This window comes from Leptodactylus fuscus, chromosome 9 (genome assembly GCF_031893055.1).
Source record: "Leptodactylus fuscus isolate aLepFus1 chromosome 9, aLepFus1.hap2, whole genome shotgun sequence".
NCBI classification, from domain to species: Eukaryota; Metazoa; Chordata; class Amphibia; order Anura; family Leptodactylidae; genus Leptodactylus; species Leptodactylus fuscus.
The window spans coordinates 58,117,474-58,144,661 of record NC_134273.1 but is presented as its reverse complement, the minus strand read 5'-3'; the positions used below and the strand labels follow the sequence as shown (position 1 = coordinate 58,144,661).

General features: G+C 42.3%; 1 protein-coding gene across 3 annotated transcripts in view; it reads right to left on the bottom strand.

Moving 5' to 3' along the window:
- VAV3 (vav guanine nucleotide exchange factor 3) overlaps nucleotides 1-27,188 on the bottom strand; it is a 151,892-nt gene that overhangs the window by 65,441 nt on the left and 59,263 nt on the right. For all 3 annotated transcript variants that reach the window (XM_075287705.1, XM_075287706.1, XM_075287707.1), the window contains exons 2-5: nucleotides 19,452-19,568; nucleotides 5,949-6,007; nucleotides 2,228-2,293; nucleotides 860-971 (exon numbers count right to left, since the gene is read on the bottom strand). In XM_075287705.1, coding sequence (XP_075143806.1) covers nucleotides 860-971; nucleotides 2,228-2,293; nucleotides 5,949-6,007; nucleotides 19,452-19,568 — 354 coding nt within the window. The remainder of the gene's footprint in view (nucleotides 1-859; nucleotides 972-2,227; nucleotides 2,294-5,948; nucleotides 6,008-19,451; nucleotides 19,569-27,188) is intronic.

Here is a 27,188-nt window from a genome sequence, read left to right as displayed (position 1 = left end):
CGGTTTGTATTTACTCTTTAAATCTTTCAAATCTTTTACATATTTAAAGATTCAAGGTATAAATCTTTGTTAAACTCCATGAATGTTATGGTTCTTTTAAGATATAAATCGAGTATTTTTTGAATTCCATGTATGTTTTTGAACAGCACAACTTTATTATAGACAGAAACTAACAACGCAATTGCAGCTGTGACTAATGTGATTGATCAGGTAAACCCAATGAGTTGGGTACTGGTCAGTAGACTATATAAAGAAGTCCAGTCTGAATATGTTGTATGCTATGATTAAGGGGGCCTTTTTACCCCCGAAACGCGTAAGCGATTTTTACAGCACCATGTGTATCTTTTCTATCTTTTTCTGATGTCTTCTATGTGGATCTGTTTTTAATGGACTAAATAAAGAAGTAATTTTGTAGTACCGGAGCGTGGCAGGCCATTTCTTCTTACATTTTCTCCATTGTGGACGTCCTCGTTGGTCCAGAGGCTGGTCTAGCACCCCGCAACACTACAACTTAGTGGTAAGAAGCAATCAATTTTTCTATCATTGATTTGCTATACTAAGGATGTGTAAGAGCACCTGTCTGCAGATGGGCTCCTCTTCCTTGAGAGGTTTCATTGTGACAGAGCCCTTTAAGTAAGAGCATCTACTAGTATCATTGCTATTTATAAACCGGATTTGCTAAAAGCACCATGAGAGAGCGGCCATGGCAGTCCAGTAGCAAATAAGGTGATGGCTACATGGCACTAAACTAACATACAACACGTGCCTAATGTCAGTAGATATGAAGATTCAGAGATCTGTTCAGATTGCATTTCCTACAGCTAACAGGCTTCTTCTATATTATTCCTACTGTTCATACACTGGGCAATGCCGCCTCGGCCTTCATTAGATCTTCATACACTTCGTCTGCTTCGTCCTCCCTGTACACGCAGTCATAATACAACTCATCATCTTCTTCCATCCCAGATTCACTGCAAGAGGAAAAATAATTATAGAGAACATTGACCACCAAGGAGAAGATGATATATCTGCTGCCGGCACAGGATCAACAATCTCTAAGAAGTGGAAGGACAGGGGAGAACGCTGACAGCTACCAAGTCAGACACAAGAACAGTGTCTAAAGCTGAATATATATATATACACACACTACCGTTCACAGTTTGGGGTCACCCAAGCTGCTGGCTTCTTCCCTAAATAGATCTTGCATAATTTGGAGGTGGCTTTAGGTCATTGTCCTGTTGTAGGATGAAACTGGCTCCAATCAAGCGCTGTCCACAGGGTATAGCATGGCGTTGCAAATGGACTGATAGCCTTCCTTATTCAAAATCCCTTTTAGCTTGTACAAATCTCCTACTTTACCGCCACCAAAGCAACCCCAAACCATCACATTACCTCCACCATGCTTGACAGATGGCGTCAGACCTGAAACCACTCACTTTTATTCATTTAAATGTAGATTGTGAGCCCATATAGAGCTCCAAATTTTTCCCTATCAGTATGTCTTTGGAGTATGGGAGGAAATCCACGCCAGCACAGGGAGAACATACAAACTCCTTGCAGATGTTGTTCCTGGCAAGATTCAAACCCAGGACTCCAATACTGCAAGGCCAAAATATGCCAACAGTCTGCCCCAGGGTTATTTAATAACGCACCCTAATACTATCTGACAGATGTGCTACCGGCCCATGCGCAGTGAAGACAAGGTGTACTGCCCTTGCGTCACTGGAGATCTGCATATGTGTCAAAAACTCCATAGATGAGTCCACTGAGAACGCCCAACTCATCCCCAGGTAAGTATTAGAATATTTTATTAGACAACCCTGGGGCATATTTCGGCGTTTTACAGTCAGGGCAAAGTAGCAAATGCCATGCCCACTTTGCGGTAAAAAAAAACAAAAAAAAATGCAGTGCGGACATGCTGCCACTTCCAAAACTGGCGCAGTTTTGGAAATCGCAGCATATCAATTATACCTATGGAAACACCGGCGGTTTCCCTATAGGTATAATTGAAACAGAAAGTCTGCAGAGGAAACCTCTGTGAACTTCTGTCTAAATCACTGCGGGAAAAAAACGAAGTGTTGCCATTTTTTGCTGCGGGATGCCCCGTGGGGCCTTAGCCTAAAAGTGTGACAGACAGATCGATAGATAGATAGATAGATAGATAGATAGGAGATAGATAGATAGATAGATAGATAGATAGATAGATAGATAGATAGATAGATCATACTCAATTAGGTCAGGCAACGCCTTATAGATGTCTTCATCTTGCACACTCTCCTCTGTTGGAAATGGCCTGAATAGAAGAAGACAGAAAAGAAGTTAATTTTTTTTTACAACAAACACATTGCTCCTACAAGGGATGTCAATCAGTTTTCCCCAAATTCTTAACAGCACATCTTAGTCAAGCAGTGGCATATCCACTACTCTAGAGCTGCAATAAATTAAGAAGATATACTATTTATGAGTATGTAAGCTGGGACACAACCCTATTGGCAGGCATACTGATTGTCACCCAGCTTTTCCAAGTAGAGATAGAGCAGATAAATATTTGAATGTAAATTCATACTATATTGGCATTGGTACATTTTAATTGACCATGCGCTTTAGTTTTCTAATGCACTCCTTTACAGGTAACCAAAAATCTGATATATAAAATATAACAGAAAATCATAGAAATACGTACATAGAACCTATAAAATCTAGCACGAGCTGTGCACAATATGCCTGAATATTTCCGTGTACTACCATACTTTGCTAGCCATCATCACTGACGGATTTCCTTCTTGCACCACCTTTCTCGCTTCTCGCTGTCATAGCATTATATTCCGGCGGTCTACAGCTCATAGGAGAGGCCGGTGAATAATTCATCATTGTGATCAGTGGTTAAATTAATATACGCTCGGCTTCCTAATGGATTTTCTCTGGATGGATTGGGAGGATGTTTTCCTATGTCGTAGCTTTGCAATAACAAGGTTTTTTTTGTAGAATTAATATTCACAGATTTTCTTGTAGCGCTGCATAATAGATGCAAACATTAAATCTTAATAAAATATTCATGGCTTTCCCAAGTTATAATATTAAGCACAGTCGTGCTTGTGGGCTATTAAATCAACGTAATGTAAGGTGTGATCCAGCAGCAAGAAGTTATCAATGACATGGACGAGAAGAGGGTAGAGGGAAGGACCAGCCTTTGAGGAGGACAGGCGGAGAATCAGCGCTCACCAAATTTTTTTGATAAATGGAAGTCAGCTTTATTAGGCACCACGCGTTCCGGGCAAGCAGCCCTTTTTCAAGTGCAATATCAATCTTTTAAAATGAAATTCACAATTACATTCAATCATAATAAAAACCAAAAAACAAAAATTATAACATATATATGTGTCCCTTGGAGAGTATATACGCATCAAAGACCCCTTATTAAAATAGTATGAGATGCACTCATGGTAATAATAATAAAACATGCATAGAAAATACTAGTAAATGAATAAAATAAATAAATAAGAAAGAAGTCACCTCTCCCTTCTGAAACAAGACTACCAAAAGATGTCAAAATTATAAGGATAGTTCCAAATATGATTAAAATATTGTCTATAAACACATAGTTGTATGGCTACATTTACATATTAGATAAGTCACAGTTGTATGGCTAGATTCACATAACTAGCCGCCATATATGCCAAAAGAGATGTCTAGCATACATCCCCAAAAAAATCTGTACAAAAATGCCATTCAGCCAAAAGAACATAACATAAAACTGCATATGTCATATGGCATTTTTGTACAGATTTTTTAGGGGATGTATGCTAGACATCTCTTTTGGCATATATGGCGGCTAGTTATGGGAATCTAGCCATACAACTGTGACTTATCTAATATGTAAATGTAGCCATACAACTATGTGTTTATAGACAATATTTTAATCATATTTGGAACTATCCCTATAATTTTGACATCTTTTGGTAGTCTTGTTTCAGAAGGGAGAGGTGACTTCGTTCTTATTTATTTATTTTATTCATTTACTAGTATTTTCTATGCATGTTTTATTATTATTACCATGAGTGCATCTCATACTATTTTAATAAGGGGTCTTTGATGCGTATATACTCTCCAAGGGACACATATATATGTTATAATTTTTGTTTTTTGGTTTTTATTATGATTGAATGTAATTGTGAATTTCATTTTAAAAGATTGATATTGCACTTGAAAAAGGGCTACTTGCCCGGAACGCGTGGTGCCTAATAAAGCTGACTTCCATTTATCAAAAAAATTTGGTGAGCGCTGATTCTCCGCCTGTCCTCCGCAAAGGCTGGTCCTTCCCTCTACCCTAGATTCACGTCCTCCGTGACGGCTATCAGCAGCTGCCTCCCAGTTTCCTACTGGTTCTTGCCTACTATGTTCATTGGTTGTTGTGTTCTACACAACCAAATCAGGTGAGCGGACACCTGATTGTATATTACGTTCTTCCATCAATATACCAAGGGTATTACGCAAAGAACGGCTCGGTGCCGGGGACCTTGTTTTTTCTTCTCTTTATGGACGAGAAGAGAGGACTGAGGTTGACCTACTATTTATTGTATCCGCATAGATAATATACTACATATTACACTGTATATGGCTATAGATAAGGCCTGGAGACAGAATATCGGCTACATAATTCCTCACCAATGATCCAAATCTCTACTCATGCTGAACTTAAGAGTCCAGTGAGCGGTCCCACTGCATAGTCAGTATCCTTCCCTATATGAGTCTAAATAAAGATGTCCATACCCCGTATGAGAGGGATAGAGGGGACTTCATGAAAAACACTTGAATACAATACATTCTAAAGCTGCGACCCCACGTGACGTAAATGCGGTCAAACCACAAAAAAAAAAAACAAAAAAAAAAAAAACAGTGTTTTAGGCTAAAGCCCCATGGGACAATACGCGGCACTACAGTGCTGCGGGAAAAACCGCGGCAGGAACATAACGCGATTCTTCCCGCAGTGCTTTGAAAAGAAAGTTCATGGAGTTTTCCTCCGCAGACTTTCTGTTAACATTATATGTACGGGTAAGGCATCGGTGTTTCCGTAGATATAATTGACATGCTGTGATTTTCAAAACTGTGCCACCTTTGGAAATATAAGTGTGTCCGCGCTGCAGTTTGAAACGCAAAGTGGGTATGGGATTCACATGAATCCCATCCATTTTGCAGATACTGTAAAACGCCGCTGTGTTTCCGCCACGGTCAAATCACAGCATTTCCAGCCTGTGGGGACCCAGCCTTACAGTCACAGAAAATTGGGTGGGATTCTATTGAATCCCATCCACACTTTGCAGTAAAATACACAAAGTGGAAATACTGTGATTTCCAAAAGTGTCACGTTTTTGGAAATCGCAGCATGTCAATTGTATTTACGGAAACGCTGGCGGTTTCCTTATAGGTATACCGTAGTTGAAGCAGAGAGTCCACAGAGGCAACCTCTGTTAACTTTCTGTGCAAAGTGCTATGGGAAGAACCGTAACATGTTGCTGTTGCGGTTTTTCCCGCAGCACTTTTTTGCTGTGGAACGCCACGTGGGGCCTTAGCCTAGATGTGCTAGCTCTGTGAATACAGAGCCCACTGTGAACATACTGTAGTGAAATTAAAGGAAACTTGGGTTATGTAAATAAGCAGACTGCCTGGGAAAAATGGTGTGGTAAAAATGTGATGCATTTCTGCCAAGTTCTCTTCCACTGCGGCTCGCTACCTGGGGCCTTAGGATAAATATGAGAAAGGATTTATTGTATCAATTTTAGCAAATATAGAAAGCAGCAAATTCTAATCCCAGAAACAAATAACAATGGAGTCTGGGAAAATATCTACATTTCTATAACTACAGACAATGAACTGTTCAGAAGAAAGGGGCAAACAGTATTGTGCGGATTTCATGCAGCGATTCAGAATAAACATCAAAGATACCTGACCTTATTCCACATGACAGTGCGATGGGCGTGTGAGAGAGTTTGGATAAAGTTTCTATAACCTGAAATGGAAAAACAACACGACATTAGTAATGTTGAACTATGGAAAAGAAGGTTAGCAAAATTATACAAAAAAACAAACAAAAAACAAATGAAAAGGACTTAAAATTCATGGTTATTTTTTACAAGTATAAGAAAAAAAATCACTGAAAAAAGATAAAAAGACACAATATGACAGGTCAGATAAAAAAGATTTTCTGCATGTAAAATTAGGCTTTGCTTTTGGTGAACCAACTAAAATACATTTATCAGCTACATCGATGGCTATTCCCTAATTCAGTATAAGGCGGCATGTATATGAGCTGTATACACAAGGCTGATGGTGGTATACAGTGCAGCATGTCACATGCCTGTATATAATAAGAGGGAATACAAAGGTACACTGCTGCATCCAATATCTCTGTGCTATACATTCTGTATTATCGTACCGTACAAAACCGCAATACAATTTACAAAACGATGATAATTTACAATGATACTATTGCAAATTTTAACTTTTAAAGGGGTACTCCGGTAACAAGAAGTTACAGCGGCTCCCCCTGAAATGAGTGGAGCAGAGGTGAATATTAGATATTGCTGCAAAACTCTTTTGTTATGTCTCAGGCAGATGTAAAGGATTCCAGGTGTGGGCAGATTAGAGACTGGGTCTTGACACCAGAGGGTATAAAACTGCTCCCTCTGATGCCCTACAAAAGGTTATCAGAGGTTACTTTTGGGTAGTGACTGCCAGACATGTCACTATGATGCACTGGAAGACGTTTCACCCATTTGACAGACTCTGATAGGGAGTGCATCATTAGACTGAGAAAAACTGGGTGGTTAGTTCAACAAACTGCCCACCCTTTGGGCCCTTGTGACCAGTTGTTAGGAGGCGGTGGAGGTAATGGTTACGTGAGGGCACGCAGACTTGGCGATCAGGCTGGGGATGGCTTACATAGACCACCAGTACAGAGGGAACGTTTGGTCTACCAGCAAGCATGAGCAGCTCTCAGTTTCCTTGTCCACCATTCAGAAACTGATAGCTTCTTCCTTACACACCCCTTTCTCTGTCCTGACCATTTCCAGGTGCATTGAAGTAGGAAATTTGGGATCGCGGTCCCCATTACATGTCCTGCCATCAGCAGCCAACAAAAGCCACTTTGGATAGCTATACACTGGAACTATATTGTCTTCGGCAACAAACGAAGGTTCTGTTTGGGATCCGACAAGTGTTAGATACGTGTATGGAGGTTTCTTTGTAAGCGCTTCAATCCAAGTAATGGAGCATCGCACTGCCCTAATTGCTTGTGTGATGATCTGAAGAGCCATCAAATACGACAAGGACAGAAACAGCTCAGCCATATGTGCAAGACGTCCTGCGGCCACATGTGCTGTCTCTCATGGTCTTCCAAATGCTATTTTTCAGGAGGATAATGCTCACCCACTACAGCAAGGGTTTCCCAGGAATGTCCCTGCCAGGTTAAAGGAAAATGTTCGTTGTTGTACCGTGCTAGCCAGTGGGTTGGAAATATAAAAAAAAAAAAAAACACGAAAACTTGGTAATCTTCAGTAGTTGATACCTTTTTAATAGCTAACTCATAATGATGACAAATGGCTGACGTTTCGGAACGCTAGGCTCCTTTCTCAAAGTAAATTTAAAAACATTTTTGAAGAATGCATATATATATATACAGAGCAGGCACAAAACACCTAACACCTTTTGTGCCTGCTCTGTATATATATATGCATTCTTCAAAAATGTTTTTAAATTTACTTTGAGAAAGGAGCCTAGCGTTCCGAAACGTCAGCTATTTGTCATCATTATGAGTTAGCTATTAAAATGGTATCAACTACTGAAGATTACCAAGTTTTCGTGTTTTTTTTTTTTATATTTCCTGCCAGGTTATAACACTTCTTTGGCCTGTCCAGTCACAAAATGTATCACCAATTGTGCAGCTAAAATGCCAGTTTGACAAACTACAACAGTCCAGGATCTATAGGCCTTGCTGCAACATCTGTGGGCAAATGTACCACAGGGTAATAAACCATACCCATGTGCTGTAATGCCCAGCAGTATCCAGTCTAGGGACAGACCTACAGTTGTACAATTATCCTCTCACTGTCATATTGTAATCACTTACATATATTATCATTACAGTCACACTTATACACAGGTTTATTCCATTCCAACAACTGAATAAGTGTTTTTCATTGTCTATTATATTCTGGTCAATTCACTAAGGCTCTGTTTCCACTTTAAAGGTAACACATGTGTATTGTGTAGGACATACAATATAACATTGTCAATAACTCAAGATCAAGGTCAAGGCTCGCACAACTTGGCAAAGTCTCGGCTATAGACAAATCCAAAAATCTCAGGAAGCAGCTTGGTCTAAAATGAATAGTGTGTTTTACAGCCAACGCATGCAGAGCGTACAGACGCAGGGTTAGCGTGATGGCATATCATGTACACAGGTAATCTCATCTCAGGCTGAGCCTCTCTGATTTAGGAAGGCACAAAAACAATTATTTAAAGAGGACCTTTCACCACTTTTGGGCACATGCAGTGTTATATACTGCTGGAAAGCTGACAGTGCGCTGAATTCAGCGCACTGTCGGCTTTCCCGATCTGTGCCCGGTGTAAAGAGCTTACGGTGCCAGTACCGTAGTGCTCTATGGTCAGAAGGGCGTTTCTGACCATTAGCCAGAGACGTCCTTCTGCCTCGCGGCGCCAATCACGCTGTGCTGTGGAGCGGGGAGGAACTCCCCCTCCCGCTCCTGATAATACTCGTCTATGGACGAGCTGTGTGAGCAGAGGGAGGGGGCGTTCCTTCCCGCTCCACAGTACAGCGCGATAGGCGCCGCGAGGCAGAAGGACGTCTCTGGCTAATGGTCAGAAACGCCCTTCTGACCATAGAAGAGCTACGGTACCGGACCGTAAGCTCTTCACATCGGGCACAGATCAGGAAAGCCGACAGTGCGCTGAATTCAGCGCACTGTCAGCTTTCCAGCAGTATATAACACTGCATGTGCCCAAAAGTGGTGAAAGGTCCTCTTTAAAACTACAATCTATACAAGGACTCCTCAGGTACACGATTTTAAAGGGGTATTCCCATCGAATTTATGGCATCTCCACGGTCACAGTGCTTGAGGGGCAGAGGGTTGGGGACCCTGGGGCTTGAGATAACAGCAGATTCCTGATTTGGGACTCATCTATAGGAAATGATTGTGGATTCTATGGATACGTCATAAATATCTAAGATAGGAATAGATTTTATATCCCCTATAACTCTACGTGTGTTTTTCTATACTGAATTGCTTGGTACAGCTTGCAAAATTTCTGTTCTATTCACATTAGCTGCTGTGTGTGCTGCTGCTTGGATATTCATGTTCATTTTTGACTTTTTGATGCTTTAAAGGGATTCAATCATTAAAAAGCAATTTTTTGTGACTAACACGTAGGAATAGCCTTTAGAAAGGCTATTCTCCTACCTTTAGATGTCTTCTCCGCGCCACCGTTCCGTAGAAATCTCGGTTTTCTTCTGTATGCAAATGAGTTCTCTCTCAGCACTGGAGGCGTGCCCAATGCTGCGAGAGAACTCTCCAGCGCCACCTCCATCTTCGCCTGGAACAGCCTCTCCCTGCGTCTTCTTCTGGCGCTGGCTTCAAACTTCTAGGCATGCGCAGTCAGCTCTGCTGTAGGGCCTCGGGCAGAGCCGACTGTGCATGTCCGCGGCAATTTTCCTGTGGCCGCTTACACAGTAAACTGGTGTAAGAGGCCATTTTCTTGTGGCTGCTTACACAGTAAGCTTGGGTAAGCGGCCACAAGAAAATGCGCATTCGGCTCTGCCCGAGGCCCAACAGCCGAGCCGACTGCACATGCCCAGAAGTTTGAAGCCAGCGTTGGAAGAAGACGCAGGGAGAGGCCATTCCAGGCAAAGATAGAGGCGGCGCTGGAGAGTTCTCTCGCGGCATTGGGCCCGAGCCCAGTGCTGAGAGAGAACTCATTTACATACAGAAGAAACCTGGCATTTCTACCGAATGGCGGCACGGAGAAGACATCTAAAGGTAGGAGAAGAATAGCCTTTCTTAAGACTATTCCTACATGTTAGGGACAAAAAATTGCTTTTGAATGATTGAATCTCTTTAAAGGGGTATTCCCACCTCACATACTCAGCAGTCTTCACTCCTGTAAAATCTTCTTTCTTCCTGGTTTCTTGCATCATTTGGTGGGCGGGGTTTCACAGGCAACCTGCCGTTTAGCTCCGCCCCCAAATTCACATGTAGCTCCGCCCACCCACATTGGACTATGAAGTACAGGCAGCAGCAACTCCATTCTGTGTTACATACAGAGACTGCCTGTCTCTGCCATAATGAACACAATTGTATTAGCTAACCTGATAACTGGGAGAACAGAAGAAATGAAAGCAGCTCCTCTATCTGAGAGCAGGACCTAGGTCACGTGGTGTAGATACAGGATTAGCTAGATACACAGGCTCGCTCCCATGCATTTAGCCCCTCCTCCCTCCCCCCTGAGAGCAGCAGATACATCATTTGACTCAGGAGCAGCTAGGTCAGGGCTGTGGCCACAAAAAATTGAATAAAGTAAGATAGTGGACAAACAAAGCAGTTTTGCTGAAGCAATGTATTTAGGAAAAGTCTTACATCCACATTAACCAGCAGTATAGATAGGATCCTTGTGATTGGACAACCCCTTTAAGCCAGGGCAGGGGTGAGCCTGCTCCTTTCGCCGCCCGAGGCCAACTGCAGAAAGCCGCCCCCCCTTCCCGCCGGGAGGAGGGGGCGGACCGGGGACGTGGCCGGGCGGATCGGGGCGTGCCCGGGCGGATCGGGGCGTGGCCGAGTGAAGGGGCGGGGCTTAGCCCCGTTCGCCGGCAGAGAGTAGGCCAGGAGACTGCCTGCTCTCTGCCTGAGCGTGAGGGGAGGCTGCTGGAGCAGTGCTGCTCCAGTGGCCTCCCCAAACCACTGCTCAGTGATAAGCCAGTCCAGGACAGCTTGTCCTGGACTGGCTTAGGTTAGCAAAAATGCCGCCCTCCCTGAGGCCCTGGCATAGTGCCGCCTGAAGCGCTCGCATCAGGTCGCCTCATGGGAGGTGCGGCACTGTCCTCAAACTTTTTAAACAGTGGGCCGGAGGCAGAGCAGGTCGCACAGACATCGGGAGCGGTGCCCTCCAATAGGTAAAGTGAAGTGCGCTCCATGGCCTGGCCCGAGCTCCCCAGGAGCTTCATTATAAATGCACGCCTGCCGGCGTTGTTGGTGGGGCTGGACAGAAGTGCTTGGTGGGCTGCATGTGGCCCGCAGGCCGCAGTTTGAGGACACCTGCTTTAAGCCAAGGCTCCATGTAGTGTCCTGCAGCAAAAAAGCACCATGGGAAAAAAACGCAGAAGCAACTTTCTGTTTCAATTATACCTATAGGGAAACCGCCGGCATTTCAGTAGATATAATTGACATGCTGTGGACAAGTAATAAGACCCCATCAAACTGCAAGACTGCAGTAAAAAGTCACATTCTCACAAGGAATATCTGATGTGGATTTTCATGCAGATTATGCAACTCTATAATAATAATAATATGTCAGAGACATAAATCATATCCTTTTAACAAGTACTACAGTCTGTCTAGCCAGAACCTACAGAATGGCGCTCTCTATTTGGCCTCATGTTAGGTTTACATGCAAGACACTTTGTGCTTTGCCGTATCTATTACAAGTTGGCACCTGGCTCTCGCTGCTGATTATACACATGTATACTAAATATTGACCACTAGGGGGAACCAACAGTCTGATAATTATAAACCCTCCACTCTCCAGTAAGTGGTAAGATCTCTAATATATCATAAAACCATTCACTAAAGACTGTAAATATTTTCTTAAGCTCTGAGATGATGGCGGCAGTGTGATCATGGTCCTAGGGTTCTCCAGCAGACGCTAGCTTCAGTTTAATTTAGTCCTAGTTTGTATTTCACACTTGGTCAACTGATACATAAACTACCGTAACAGTATCTGCTGCTTTTTATAGAGTTAGTCTCGTATCCACACGGGGCAATTGCATCTTCTGGTTTTATGCAAATGATAAATAGCTCTGCAGGTTTCAGATATATCATAGGGGAAGGTTTACATGGAAAAAAGGGCCACATGCAGGGTTTTACAGTAACTGCAATGTGTATGGGATTCTGGCTTACACATTGCAGAAACATATCCTCAGCAGAAATGCTGCGATTTTAAAATCTGTTGTGTTTTTGGAAATCGCAGCATGTCAATTATAAACAGCGTAATTGAAACAAAGACCACAGAGGAAAACTCTGCAGACTTTCTGTGAAAAGCTCTTCGGGAAAAACTGCTATGCCATACCACTGCAGTTCTTCCCATATCACTTTTTGGTTGCGGTTCGCTACGTATTGTGTTAGCCTCAAAGCTTCCCTTATAACTTGTGCTTCATTTCTTCAAGATTTTGAGGATGTTTGCTGTCAGGGAATGGAAGCACCAAGAGGCTGAAAACTTGTACGGATCTAGATCTGCCTTCTGCGGAAGCAGCGTATGGGTTTAATCTGATATGGAGCGACATGTGTACATTGAATGTATGTTCTCCTGTGTTTGTGTGGGTTTCCACCACACCAACCAAACATATGCTGATAGGTTATACACCGATGGGAAAATAAGGCTTGCCATTGCATTCCCTGCTAACTACTAATATATACTTAGGTCCCCCGGAGCCCTGATAGTTACAGAACACAACTTGGGGGGCATATCTAAGGAAACTCACGGACCCCATAGACTAATGGGGTCGTGTGATTTCCACTCGGTTTCCGTACAAAAAATTGCAGAGAGAAAAGTGCAGCTTCTAGGACTTTTCTCTCCATATTTTTCCTGCGGAGAGAAGAATGTAACGGCCCGAACACAGATGTGAACCGGGCCTAAGTGTTGGCCTATGTACACTGCTGCTGAATATGTTGGTGCTATACATAGAGTAAAACTGATTGCAAAATCAAGTGTATCCAGTTTAAGCAATTCTCCTATGGAGGATGTATACCAAGGCTAAAATATAGTATATCTGAGAGTGCCTACATATGCATCAAAGGGAATGTCTCAGTACACAAATCTGCGGCAATATCAATATTTCCAAATCTGGAGTATTGTATGGAAATATCATGGATTTTCATAAGCAGATTGCACCTTTTAATATATCGGTTGAGAGTCCAACAAACCTGAAGTACCCTCACAACTCACGTCCATTCAGTGAATTTCACTTTAGAAAAACTGCAAATTCCGAATATCCCATACACGCACCGGAATTCTCTTTTTTTATTGCAATAACGATTTTAGGCCCATTCAAGTATGTAGTCATGTGAACGCTGCTTTATGGGATCCCCCCCCCCCCCAATACACATTCTTCTCATTACTTAGAATCAGTAAAAAAAAAATCTCATCCCTTTTGCTATTTAGCTATGATCACATTCATTTTGCTTTGTGTCAGTCTGTTGCCACCTATCCAGAGCCTGCTAACCAGCACACCTTAATGTAACACAGACCAATTATCCCCTTCCCACCCCCGGCTACTGTCATTTATGGTCCCACTTCCCTGGACTTTGACATGCATTGTACGTTGCTTGCTTCTTGTCTTTTTACTACGGGTGTGACTGAAGGTCTTTAAAATGGTCAATGTCCACACAACTGATCCTACGTTCTATGCTACCCAGCAACACAATGGCTAATATTCATGCATCTGCATAAAAAATCCACATGTATCGCAGAGGAAATTTCCCAATTCAGACATTTTTAGGCTATCCACAAAACATACCATAGATGACCTATAGTTGGGGGTCCCAGCTCTGGGGAACAGGAGTCAGGGACCCCCTACTACTGTCCCTGTTGGAGTTCCAAGAACAAAGGTGACGATAACCCTGTGCTCTGAGCACTGCGTCGTCATCCATTCTCTTACATGAGACCACCACAAAACGGCTGATGGACTTGCGCAGTCGGCTGTTCCATCAGTTATTTTGTGGTGGTCTCTTGTAAGCAGAGGAGGAGGAGAATGGCCAATGGAGCAGAAGAAAGACAGCACTGGAATGGATGACAACGCTGTGCTCAGAGCATAGGGGTAACTGCCTCCTGTGTTTACTGTGCACAATGAAGAATGAAGAAAAAGTCAAAAACAGCAGCAGACCTTCATGATAAAGGTAAGAGGTGAACAGCCTTAATAAAGAATATTCCTATGTGCTTTTAGTTCAAAACATGTTTTTTAATGATAGAATTCCTTTAATTGACAAAAATAAACGATTGGCACTTCTATATATGACTCCATTCTTACTTTGCAGAATGTTTTCCACAGCTGCCTAAACTTTTACAGAGTATTGTGTACAGACAATTATTAGAGGAACTAAATAAACTGGGGTACAGAAGGAGATCCAGCGCCCAGAGGATTTCCATATCCTCCCTCGGAAGGACCTGGTAACACTCAGTCGATCAGAAAAATACTTAACAGCCTCCTCTGAATCCTTTCATCGACAAGTGGTTTGTATCACAGGATCCCCTTACACTGGTTACTTTAACTCGATCGCACCATTCTCTGTATTCACCATTGCACAGGAGAACCCCACTAGTTTTTCGGGTTTTGGTATACCGTATCACATATCGTGCCACACTAAAATCAATCAACGAAAAACTTGCTCACTTCACTCTAGTGTTAAAGTGAGTCATTTCCATACAGGGGAAGGTGTGTAGTACAAAGGGCTTTCTGAGTGTATATATATATATATATATATATATATATATATATATATATATATATATATATTATAATACAGGCATAGGTGTAAGATCTGCTTTCACACATTCACCAGTTAGCAATGTTCAGAGGCCTGCTGCGGTAAAATATCAAGTACTCTTATCTGAAGATCGTGTTAGTGTCTGGAGTAAACAGGATGTTAATAGTCCAAAAATATAGCCATGTATGTAATAGGAAAGGTCATAATGACCATTACACATAGAGAAGAATGCAGACTGGGTGTAGGGCCTGGAATAAATGACTAAATATCTACTAAAACAGGTGGGGAACTATCTGGATGTTTTCGTGGTCTGTCCCCGTTCCTACATAAGCATACTGTAGCTCATATAACCACTCTTTATAAGCTGGATCCCAGGAGATTTCTGGATGCAATTTTCTTCTTAAAACCATCAACCAAAGTCCCTTTTCCCTGGTTATGCCATATTTCACAACCATGTGCATACCTCCCAACCGTCCCGATTTCCGCGGGACATTCACGTTTTGGGTGACATGTCCCGCGGTCCCGGTTAGAGGGAGGTATGTCCCGATTTCAACTCAGATCTGCGTCCAGAGGACACAGATCTGAGTTGAACACATATGCGGCTGAAGCAAGGAGCTGACACAGGTCAGCTCCTCGCTTCGCCGCTGCGTGTCTCTCTTGCTGACACATATGCGGCTGAAGCGAGGAGAGCGGAGGAGAAGGTAAGTGTAATGTGGAGGTGGAACGTGAATCTGGGGCAGATGAAGGAGAGGACGGCATGACACTGGGGGCAGAGATGGAGAGGACGGCATGACACTGGGGGCAGAGATGGAGAGGACGGCATGACACTGGGGGCAGAGATGTGGGGACATGAATCTGGGGGCAGAGATGGAGGGGACATGAATCTGGGGGCAGAGATGGGGGGGACATGAATCTGGGGGCAGAGATGGAGGGAACATGAATCTGGGGGCAGAGATGTGGAGACATGAATCTGGGGGCAGAGATGGAGGGACATGAATCTGGGGGCAGAGATGGAGGGACATGAATCTGGGGGCAGAGATGGGGGGACATGAATCTGGGGGCAGAGATGGGGGACATGAATCTGGGGGCAGAGATGGAGGGGGGACATGAATCTGGGGGGACATGAATCTGGGGGCAGAGATGGGGGACATGAATCTGGGGGCAGAGATGGAGGGGGGACATGAATCTGGGGGGACATGAATCTGGGGGCAGAGATGGAGGGACATGAAACTGGGGGCAGAGATGTGGGGACATGAATCTGGGGGCAGAGATGGAAGGGGGACATGAAACTGGGGGCAGATGAAGGGTGTATATGAAACTGGGGGAGAGATAGAAGGGGGACATATAATTTACGGGTGACTGTAGGAGGATTATATTGTGTGCGGGCACATGGAAAATTAACGAGTGGGCGGAGTCAACACAAAAGTGGGCGGGGCTAAATTTGCCGCGGCGCGCGTAGCGCACTGCACATTTTGTCCTTCTTTCAGTTCTTCAAAAGTTGGGAGGTATGCATGTGCCATCCCCTGAATGGGCAATTGGATGCTGGGGTTGTGTCTTATGATTCCCAAACTACAACCAAAAGTATAAAGCACAATGAGAAACATTAATCCAAACTAGTATTAACATGCCCAATACTTTTTTCCCCGAATCAGTTGTTGGGGTAGAGCCATAGACCCCATATATTAGGATTAGTTAGTATCTGCATCAAAGGCTCAGTTGGACGAGTATATATAAAGTTGAAGATGAAAAAGTCCTTCAAATATGACATTTTGTCTGGCAAAGTGATGGCGAAAACAACAAATACCCAACACACCCCATTATAGTTAATGGGTTCCCTTGAGATCTGTTGTTGCCCATTGTTAGATAGATGTGATTTAACCATTTAATTCATTCTTCTGTTCTTACGATGGAATTGAACATCAGAACAAAGTGTGGAAGTGTTCCTACACAGTTGTCCAATCCTACTAACTGAAGAAACAAATAAAAGGATTAAACTATAGGAAAATGAGTACACCATAAAAATTACCTTTCAATATAATATATTTAAATTGAAACATATGCCTGCTCAGGAGGCTGAGGGCCTTTGGAATCCAGGGGGAACTTCTTAGGGCCTTTTTCAACTCTGTGGTAGCATCAGCCATCTTCTTCAGAATGGCCTCCTTGGGGAGTAGCATACCAGCCAGGGAGAGATATAGCCTTGACAGGCTGATTAGAAGGGCCAGCTCTGTCCTGGGGAGACCCTGGACCCAGTACAGGTGGTGGGTGACAGAAGGATACTGTCCGTGCTGAGCTCCATGCGGGAGAATAACTCCCATCCCATGTATGAGACCATGACAGCACTTTGCAGTACTGCCAGTGAGCACCTCTATGAGAAGACCACCCCATTAATCTAAACCAGATTCCAGTGACAGATTTCAGCTCCATCACGTTACTGTATGTATACTTGTCATCTACATGCAATATTGGGTTTTTGAGGTTTCACCGTACCTCACAAATGCTTATATGCTGTACACACATGACCAATAAAGTAGGCTCAGCAATCTCCGACATCTAATAATCTCAATTCTATTTTCAGTAACCAAAGTAAGCAAAAAAATCTCCTGCCTGTCTCGGGACTGTCCTTGTCTCCATTCAGCAGTCTGATCTGGAGACTAATTCTGCGTCTGTCATGAGGAGTCGCTCTAGACTATAACTGGGGCCTATCATTATCCTGTTTGTTCATCTGCCATCCACCACCCAAGTGACCCGTTTAATACATTTTATTGAGATAAACATCCTGTTCTAAATTTACTCTTCCATAATTCGTTTCATAAGCAGATACCACAACGCTTTCTGCCAGGCCCTCAATATGGGCGACATCCAGATGAGAACGATTTCATCTCGGGAAAATACACATCTTCATGTCAAGGAGGTGTCCATGGTATATACGGTATGACATCTGCAGCTTGTGCTATACATTCTTATAAAGATCACGTTTCCAGATTTTCATCTTGGTTTCAGAAGAAAGGCCCCACATGAAACTATGGAGGATTGGTTCACCGCATTAGTATATTGCCTTTTGGATGTCTCTGACTTATGTAACCTGCTGGTAGCTGTACATGTCATGTGAAAAAGACCTTCACATCAAATGTTATTTTAAGGCCAAATTATATATATACTGAGGTCTATATATAAGGTCTGTATACTGTGCTGAAAAGAGCAGATTTGTGGAAGTGTTGGATGGCAGACTTATCCAATCCAACAGTGAGCCATCCCAAGGACAGGCCATCAAAACTGAGTTTTGGATAACCCCTTTAAAGGAGTATTCAGGTTATCAATTATCAACTGGACTTCCATGATCTATGCCGATTGCCAGAATGGGTGTCCCATGTATCCTGTTCACGAGGCATTAAGACCCCAGACAGGAGGAGTTGATGGATTGTGCATGCAAGATACCACTCCTTCAAGACACGTTGATCCAGGGTTTTTATACTGACTGCCAGATTTGGAGTCGGGAAGGAATTTTTTTCCCCTGAAATAGGGCAACTGGCATGAGCCTCATGGGGTTTTTTGCCTTCCCCTGGATCAACACTGTAGGAATTGTAGGGTTATAGTTTGGACTTGATGGACTAATGTCTTTATCCAACCTCATCCACTACGTAACTATGTAACCTTAGGGCAATGCCAGAGGCAAGTAAAGTGATCGGCTATCTCGGGGTAGTCCAAGGCAACTGAATGTTAAAACAGTTTAAAAAGTTCTCATGCTCCCCATAGTAGTGACTGAAAGAAACCAGAGTTTATTATTTAAAGGGAATCTGTCACGAGGTTTAGAGCCGCTAAACCATCACCAGAATGTCCTTACGGCCCTTATGTATTTGGGGTTTAGGATCTAAAACCCAGCCTTATTAGTAATCGCTATGTCTTTGTTTCTGCACAGTGAAGTGAGGTGTACAATACATTAACAGCGCATGTGCCCAGAACTTAGTCTTGGACTCATCTCTGGCAAGTTAAGATATTAAACTCAGATGAAGATCCATAAGGACTTGCTATTAAGTGAGGGCCCCAGATTTCCATTTACCTCTGTATGCAGAGAATTTATAGTTTTGCATTAAAAAATGGGACCTTGACTGCTACGGGGATATAGTAAGAAGTCAGTATACAATTTTGGATATATGAAAAACAAAAATAATGTTTTTATTTTTTTACGGGTTGACATTCACTTTAAAGGGTTTGTCTCACCAAAGCAAATCATCTCCTATCCACAGGACAGGGAAGAAGATGCAGCTCTGTGAGGGGTCTCGGCAGTCAGGAACCCACAAATGGAAAGCTACCAGAGATAGCTGAGTGATAGACATTGCCACCACCGCACTTTTACAACCATGCTCCATTCAAACTAGGGAGCAAAAAAAAAAAACATTCTCGTAATCGGTGAGGGTCCCAGTGGTAAGGGTGTCCACAGTATATCCTGTGGATAGAGAACAAGGTGCTTTGGTATGACAACCCATACATAAAAGTCTACGCTTGTTTGCAATCACATAAGTGAGATCTGAGTAGGATAGGACTATCAGGGCTGAACATTACTATACAACAATATCTACAAAGTATTCTCCAACATGGCTACAAAACACTCCAGTCAGGAATTACAAAAGTATTTCTGGTGTCCATCAAACATTGCAAATGACAAATTGTTATAAAATGATATACCTTCGCAAAATCCCGGACATCAAATAAGTCAAATGCTTCAAACAGGTCACTTTTCTTCATGTTGAAGGCTTCACAGCACACAGACAGGAATGTCCGGATATTCTTTAGACACAGAAACTAAGAAAAAAATGGAAAGAAATCATCTGTCAAAAGATGTCTATATTGTATATGGTCATAAACAGTACATTTGTCACATAGACCAGGAACAGATCGTAGAATGTTATAGTAGTATATAACAAAATAAGGAAGCATGAGCAGATGGGTTATTTTTTAAAGCAACTTGTGAAGGAGACCTACAAGGAGTCAGAAGGGGATGTGGAGAAACAGCACTGAAGTAATGGCGCTGCTCTAGGGTATCCAAGATGGCACAGACCTCATGGTCTTATAGACATGGCACTTGTCAGTTCTGGTAGGCAAAGAGTAGTTGGGTACTAGCATGGCCAAGGCAAGAAAGAGCTCATTCGACTGTATATCAATGGTGGAGCTTTGAGTAAATTCTTTTGCGTATGAGTTTGGGTCTCCTTTCTAATACATTACATACTACCTGAACTACACATCAATGTAGATTATATATCCCGTGGTCACCACAGGATTTTCACCTCCTTCTCGAAGTGTGATACCAAGTAACACTTACACCAACCCACGATGAGCCTCCTGACATTGAGCAGACCTTTCATATTACCATCATGGAAACACAGACATTGACGGAATATGAGGCCGATGATGTTACGATACTGAACAGGTTTCTCTGTAAGATGACACAGAACAGACTGCTGCACTATACAAGCCTTATAAAATGAGATATTGGAGCTTTGCACATGAAATACATGGTGATATAATACAGACTTCCCTGGAGGATAATACTAAGCATACACCGTGATCCTGAAGGGTCGCTCACAATACTTAAGACAGATACTGAGCAGACGTATTGATAGAACAGCATAATTTATAATGAACACCTACAATCCCTCTAAAATAATACAAAAAAACATAAACATAAGTCTAGCTCTATAACACTGACGAAGATATATTTGTTTCTTCTGGAAATCATTACCTTCACCATTAAGTCATTTTTTCCTAGATAATGGAGAATCTGTGGAGATTTGCAGTGATACCTCCCTTCCCTCTTACTGATACAACAGCTGGGCGGCCACCCCTCTGGGAGCTGTAATGGCGGCCACGCTGGCTGTCTCCAAAGCTTCCCATAAACGGATATAACTAAGATACGGCTGAAATGAAATCTGAACAGATTCACAGCAGGAGACAACACCAGAATCACAAGGATGAGCTATGTCTGATGTGCACCAGGGTCCAATGTAGAGACTGCGGACAAGCTATATTGTATAAAGTGTATAAAGTGTGTTCACAAGATCCCGAGACGGCACTAAGAGCTTCCTTTATATTTTCCACACCTGACTTTGGCTCAAAAAACCACGGCAAAATCTGCAACAACAAAAAATGTTGCGTTTCTGCAGCTAGATTTGTGGCCTTAGCCTTAGGTCTGTCTATCTATCTATCTATCTATCTATCTATCTATCTATCTATCTCCTGGTAAACTGACTAACCAATAGAAAGATACAAGCATAATTGATAAATAGATAGATAGATAGATAGATAGATAGATAGATAGATAGATAGATAGAAGAAATAGAAGTGGAATAGATAACTGTAAAATAGATGGATATGGCAGATAATTGTGAAATAGAAGGACTGATGGTTAGATAAATAGTTATTAGATAAAAGATAGATAGATGATAGATAGATAGATAGATAGATAGATAGATAGATAGATAGACAGAAAGACAGATCGATGGACAGATAGATGTAAAAGAGACAGATAATTGTAAATTAGATAGAGAAGTCAAGTCGATAAGGCAGAGTAATTAATCACAAAATAACCAAAACTGAAAGTCGGCTCAATTAATGGGTGTGAACTCGCTCATATCACTTATTTTAATGATTTTGCACTCTGTCTCACACTGACAATCGTCTGTTGCTAGCTGTGCAATATCCGATCAGGATTGCTGATATGTGACTAACCAAAACCAATATTCAGTGGCTTGGAGTGGAAAATAAATAAGGGGCTTGTAAAAACGTGAATGTCCAAAAATAATCATTCCTTAATTCTAATCAAGGTAAAATGGTCAATTAATTGTGCTTTTGATTTAGGTCATTATTGCCCAGCCCTACAGATATATATGATAGACAGACAGACAGACAGACAGACAGACAGACAGACAGATAGATAGATAGATAGATAGATAGATAATTGTGAAACAGACAGATAACTAGAAAGACAGACAGACAGACAGACAGATAGATAGATAGATAGATAGATAGATAGATAGATAGATAGATAGATAGGAGATAATAGATAGATAGATAGATAGATAGATAGATAGGAGATAGATAGATAGATAGATAGATAGATAGATAGATAATTGTAAGATAACTAGATACATAGATATTGTGGATAATTGTGGGATAGCTAGATAAATAGACAGTATAGAATAGAAGTGACACTACTATAAACTCTTGCAGTCTCACAGCACTGACTTATAAAAAGATTTCTAGGTTTCAGTGCAGGTCAGCTGAGATTTCTGCCGTCCAGTCGGAATAGTCGCATTATTGATCCGTACTCCCATTCCTCATCCCCGTGCTTCTTCTGGCTGTTTCTCCTCCCCACCCCCCACTCTCAGACAGATGAATTGATCTGTATAGCCAGGCTGTGTGGACCTCTGCTAATTTGGGACCTGCATTAATAATGCACAGAAGTCTGAACTGTCTTTTCATTAAAAATACCCTGTAAATCCTAATTACTTCAGGGTTAACCTTCACCAGCCCAGACAAAAGCAAAATATATGTAACTAAGCCATTTCACATTGTTACAATCCAAGAGAATAGAAGTATTGGTAACAATAGTTGTATGTAACAATAATGAAATAAATGAATTTTCATGTATAAAATATTAAAAATATCTTATACAAATTTATTATTTCACTCATTTTAACAAGTATAACAAAAATTGCTGAATATTCACCACGTATTTGTGATTTCCTTTGTGCAGAACAAAGGGAACCTGTGAATGGTAACCACTGGTAAAGAGATACTGTGTCCCAGGGAGCAGCAGTAATAACCTTCACGCCTGTGTAATGTATCACCCTTTTAACAAGATCTTCTTTATTCAATGGAAATTGAATCAAGTCATCTTATAGAATGGAGCCATAGTCTTTCCTTAATGGAAGTGAATAAAGCTGCCCAGTGAGTGTGCTGTAACACTGGTTCTGAATGTGGCCATAGCTGCACTCAGTGCTGGGGCCGCCGATGCTTTCACTTATAGGTGACAAAATGATTAATTATGGGTTATTTCTCATTATTGATCACATTATAGGAACAAAACTAGGAATGAGAAATATCCTGACCACACAAGTGGCCCCAACACTGAGTGTGGCTACAGTTCCAGATACCCCCATAGATGGTCGTCGTAGGTACAGCGCTAGTTACAATGAAGATGTGTAGGGTCATGAAAACTAAGTAACAATTCCTTCTGAAATTGAAAAGGCTGCCGTCTCTCTTCATGTAAAAGAATACCTTTAATTACATAAAAAGTTTTATAATATCTTTCTATCTCTATTGATCAGGCTAAGTGACATAGAAGTATATGGAGAGGGGAAAAGGGAGAGGAGATCAGGAGGAGGTTGCTAGAAAAGACACACATACTGTAGTTGCTAAGCTATGCTATACAGTATAACTAAGGTAGCTGTTTTGACTTACTATATTTAAGGTAATACTCTACCACTGTACAGAACAAGGCAATATATCAATCGCTATCCATACACAGCCCCCCTTCCCCTTCCATAGACGTGTGTGTGTGTGTGTAGTTAAATACAGATACAGATGGTATTAGTGATAGGTGGAGAAGGAAACATTATTCTTTAAGATATATTACAAAGTTTGTTATATTCCCCAATACTATTTTATTTGTTTTTTTTAATGTAGATTGTGAGCCCCACATAGAGCTCACAATGTACATTTTTCCCTATCAGTATGTCTTTTTTGGAATATGGGATGGAAATCCATGCAAACACGGGGAGAACATACAAACTCCATGCAGATGGTTTTATGCCCATGGCAGGATTTGAACACCAGGACTCCAGCGCTGCAAGCCTGCAGTGCTAACCACTGAGCCACCATGTGGCCCCTTCAATACTATTCTTTTTATGAAAGGTTTATAATTGGTGGTATGCTTTAAAGGGGTGTTCCAGCTCATTATTTTGACCCCTAAGGAGACATAAGACAATAATCACTTCTATTTTAGGAACACTTGTAATACCCAATACAGTAGATAACAATTCTAGGGAATGCTTTCTTATAACTCTGCACTATAGCAATCTTCTATTACATCTCCTGAAAATGTATGCAAGTGACAATTTGGTATTGAGACCACTACACAGTCTTAGGCTACATATACATGACCATTCGCATGTAGCCGGGTCGTAATTGAATTGCATGGACGGCACACAGATGACATCCATGAGCTGTCCGTGCCTCCAAAGCCCCATTCACTGCTCTCATTGAGTGGCGGACTTCATAGGACCTGTCCTCAGTTTTACCCAGGTCTAACCACCACAAACATGGGAGTGTGATAATACAAGGGTGTGTGTACGTGGTCTTAGTAATGAATGGGTCAATGTGCTAGCCGTAAAAAACATGGCTAGCACACTGACAAAGCACAGAGTCATGAGCATGGAGCCTTAGGCCGATTTCACATGAAAATAATTTGGGCCTGGATTATGACCTGTCTCCATCAGCTGGTCAGTGACTAAGCAGACATCATGTTGCCTTTCCCGTGTGTATCAGACCAGCAGGATACTGGAGCACAGAAGACTGGTAAGAGGTGAACGCCATAGTTTTCATGTTAGCATCCTGATTCTAAGTCATATGATTCTTAGACATATGTTTTAATCCGGGGAAACCCCTTTCACTTATATAAGTTCCTGCCATTTCCATGGTTAGGAGTCCAGTGGGCGGTCCTATCAGTGACTGACAGCCTTTCCTGTATATCTAGGTAGGATCACCTGTCAGATTTAAACCAGTATATTACAAAGTAAACTCTATCTTTTCCCATAAAACTATATATATCAATCTGCTCGGCTCCTTGTTCTCAATGACAAGCAGATCAGACACCCAGTTCAATGTGAGAGGATCCCTTTAAAGACTGCACATCTGATACTAGTTTTTTAAACATGACCTCTAAGGTGTCCTACACTCGCTATCATAAGCCACATCCTTTGACTCAGAGACAATATCAATGTTAGAATCATTACTCTGCTATTCTCTGCCTATGCACTAAACCACAGAAAACCGCTGAAGCCTCCATCTATCATTAAAGGCTTCTCCTTATGTTAGTCTGGTTCCAGGATCTTATTTATTACTCTAACATTGAGGACACACTAAAATCCTCATTGCAGTGTGGGGATCTAATTATACTGAACCCCATACCCATAGAACCTCACCATGCCCTCTTATCCTAATTTGTGACAGTGTTGCTGAAAGAGAAGACATGTGCCTTATTTTAAGGAAGTGGCAAGGGTCCTACATAGCTGAACTCTATAATCTCCAGCAGTCCCATAGACAGCCCATGGTGTGACAGTGTGCATGCTTCGCCTGTCAGGATCCCCATCATTGAGATCAGTGGGGGTCCCAGTGGTCAGATCTCCACCAATCAGCATGTTATGCTATATCACGTGGATAGTCCTGCCATTCCATTTTGATGAACAAATGGGACCCCTTTTATTGTGATCGGTGGAGGTCCCAGTGGTCAGACCCCACCAATCAGCATGTTATCCCCTATCCTGAGGAAAGGCCTGTCATTCCAATTGGATGAGGGAATTGGACCCCTTTTATTGTAATTAATGGAGGTCCCAGTGATCAGACCCCACCAATCAGCATATTATTCAAAATCCACAGGGAAGGTGATTAAATTAAAACTTGGGCCAACCCCTTTAACACCGTAGTTCACACTATCTGAATTTAGTAGTGCAACAGCTGCATAAATTTGGAGTTACGCATGTGTTACTCAACACATCCATAGAAATGTATAGATTTACAACAAGGAGCTACATCTGTTGCAGAACATTTCCCTTTATCTATTGAACTTCTGGAACAAGAAAGTGTTGCCCAACTGGCATGAGTTGCACACTAGTTGCGCCATCCATTTTCAGTCAAACCACTTGACTACAACGGGTGTTGCACATAATGTCCAAATGTATGGAGAACCTTTGTGAAAACTGCTAAAAAAGGATAAACTGTATTTAATGCTGAGAGCAACCGATCACAAAGCCACTATTAATTTTTTAAGAAAAGTTCTTTCTCCCTATTGCATCCCATATAAAAATCCTTAAAGGAAATTAAAGGAGGTATCCCATTATAGACACTTATCCCCTATCCATAGGATAGAGGATAAATGTGACATTACTGGAGATCTAACTGCTAGGACCCCTATCAATCAGGAGAATTTGGACCCAAAAGCCCCCCTACATCTTCCAGATGAGAGAAGCGCTAGTGCCCTTGCATGACCAGATCTCCATTTACTTCTATAGGTGAGCCAGAGATTGAAGTCCGGGCAGCCCCACAGTAGTGAATGGAGAGTTGGTCACACAAGCGCACTTGCTATTCATTTACAGGGCAAAGTCTGAGGGACTGTTGCCCCACCCCACTGTTTTCATTATCACTGGGGGACCCTGCCATTGGGCCATCAGCAATCTTACATTCCCTAACTCCACACACTGAACAAGCAGCATGTCATAGAGCAGGAATGGCTAGAAGATTTATACATGTTTGGTAGGAACAGATTCAGTCCTGCTCTACAAAATATGTCGGCAGATTGGGCTAAATTTTCCTGGTGACAGGTTCCCTTTAATTTGTCCCTAAAAAAAAGTGGTGCACATGTTTTGCACAATATTTATGCTCTAGGCCAGGACACACAAGGTAGCCGGGCCCTACTTTGTGAAAATGCAGCGTTTTAGCCATGGCCAATAAGGCAGCTTTTTACATTACCTGCAAAGTGGAAGGAATTCTGGCTAATCCTATCCACACAAAAAAATCTCCGAAAAATAGTAGCATTCAACTATATCAGGGAAACGCTGCCATTTCCCATATAGGAATAATAGGGGCAGAAAGTCCACAGAGGAAAACTTTGCGGACTTTGTTTGAAAAACATTGCTACGGCTCGCTATGTGGAGCCTAAGACTTATACTGTCTAGTCTAAGTTGAGGGTAAGTTCACGCTGAGTTTTTTGGTCAAGATTTTGAGGCCGTATCCGCCTCAAAATCCTGACCAAAAAGACGGCTCCCATTGAAATCAATGGGAGCCGCTTAGGTCTTTTTTCCGGGAGCCGTTTCCTCCGGCTCCCGGAAAAAAGCAGCGAGATTCTCATTCTTCAGGCCGAGTCGCCTCACGATTCGGCCTGAAGACACACCTTGCTCCCAACTATTTTGGAGGGGAGTGCGTGGCTGGATGTCGGTGCAGTGCACCGGCTTTCAGTCGCAGCTACCCGGCTTTTGCACCGGAACCTGAGTCGGCCTCCACCTCAGGTTCGTGTCCAAAAACCCCATCTGAGCTTACCCTTAGGCTGTCTAAATATTAGACAGAATTAGTATCTCTTCCCCCACTGTGTCCTTAGAGAAAACCTCCCAATTAATGAGGAATATATTACACATAACACTTCTATCTACT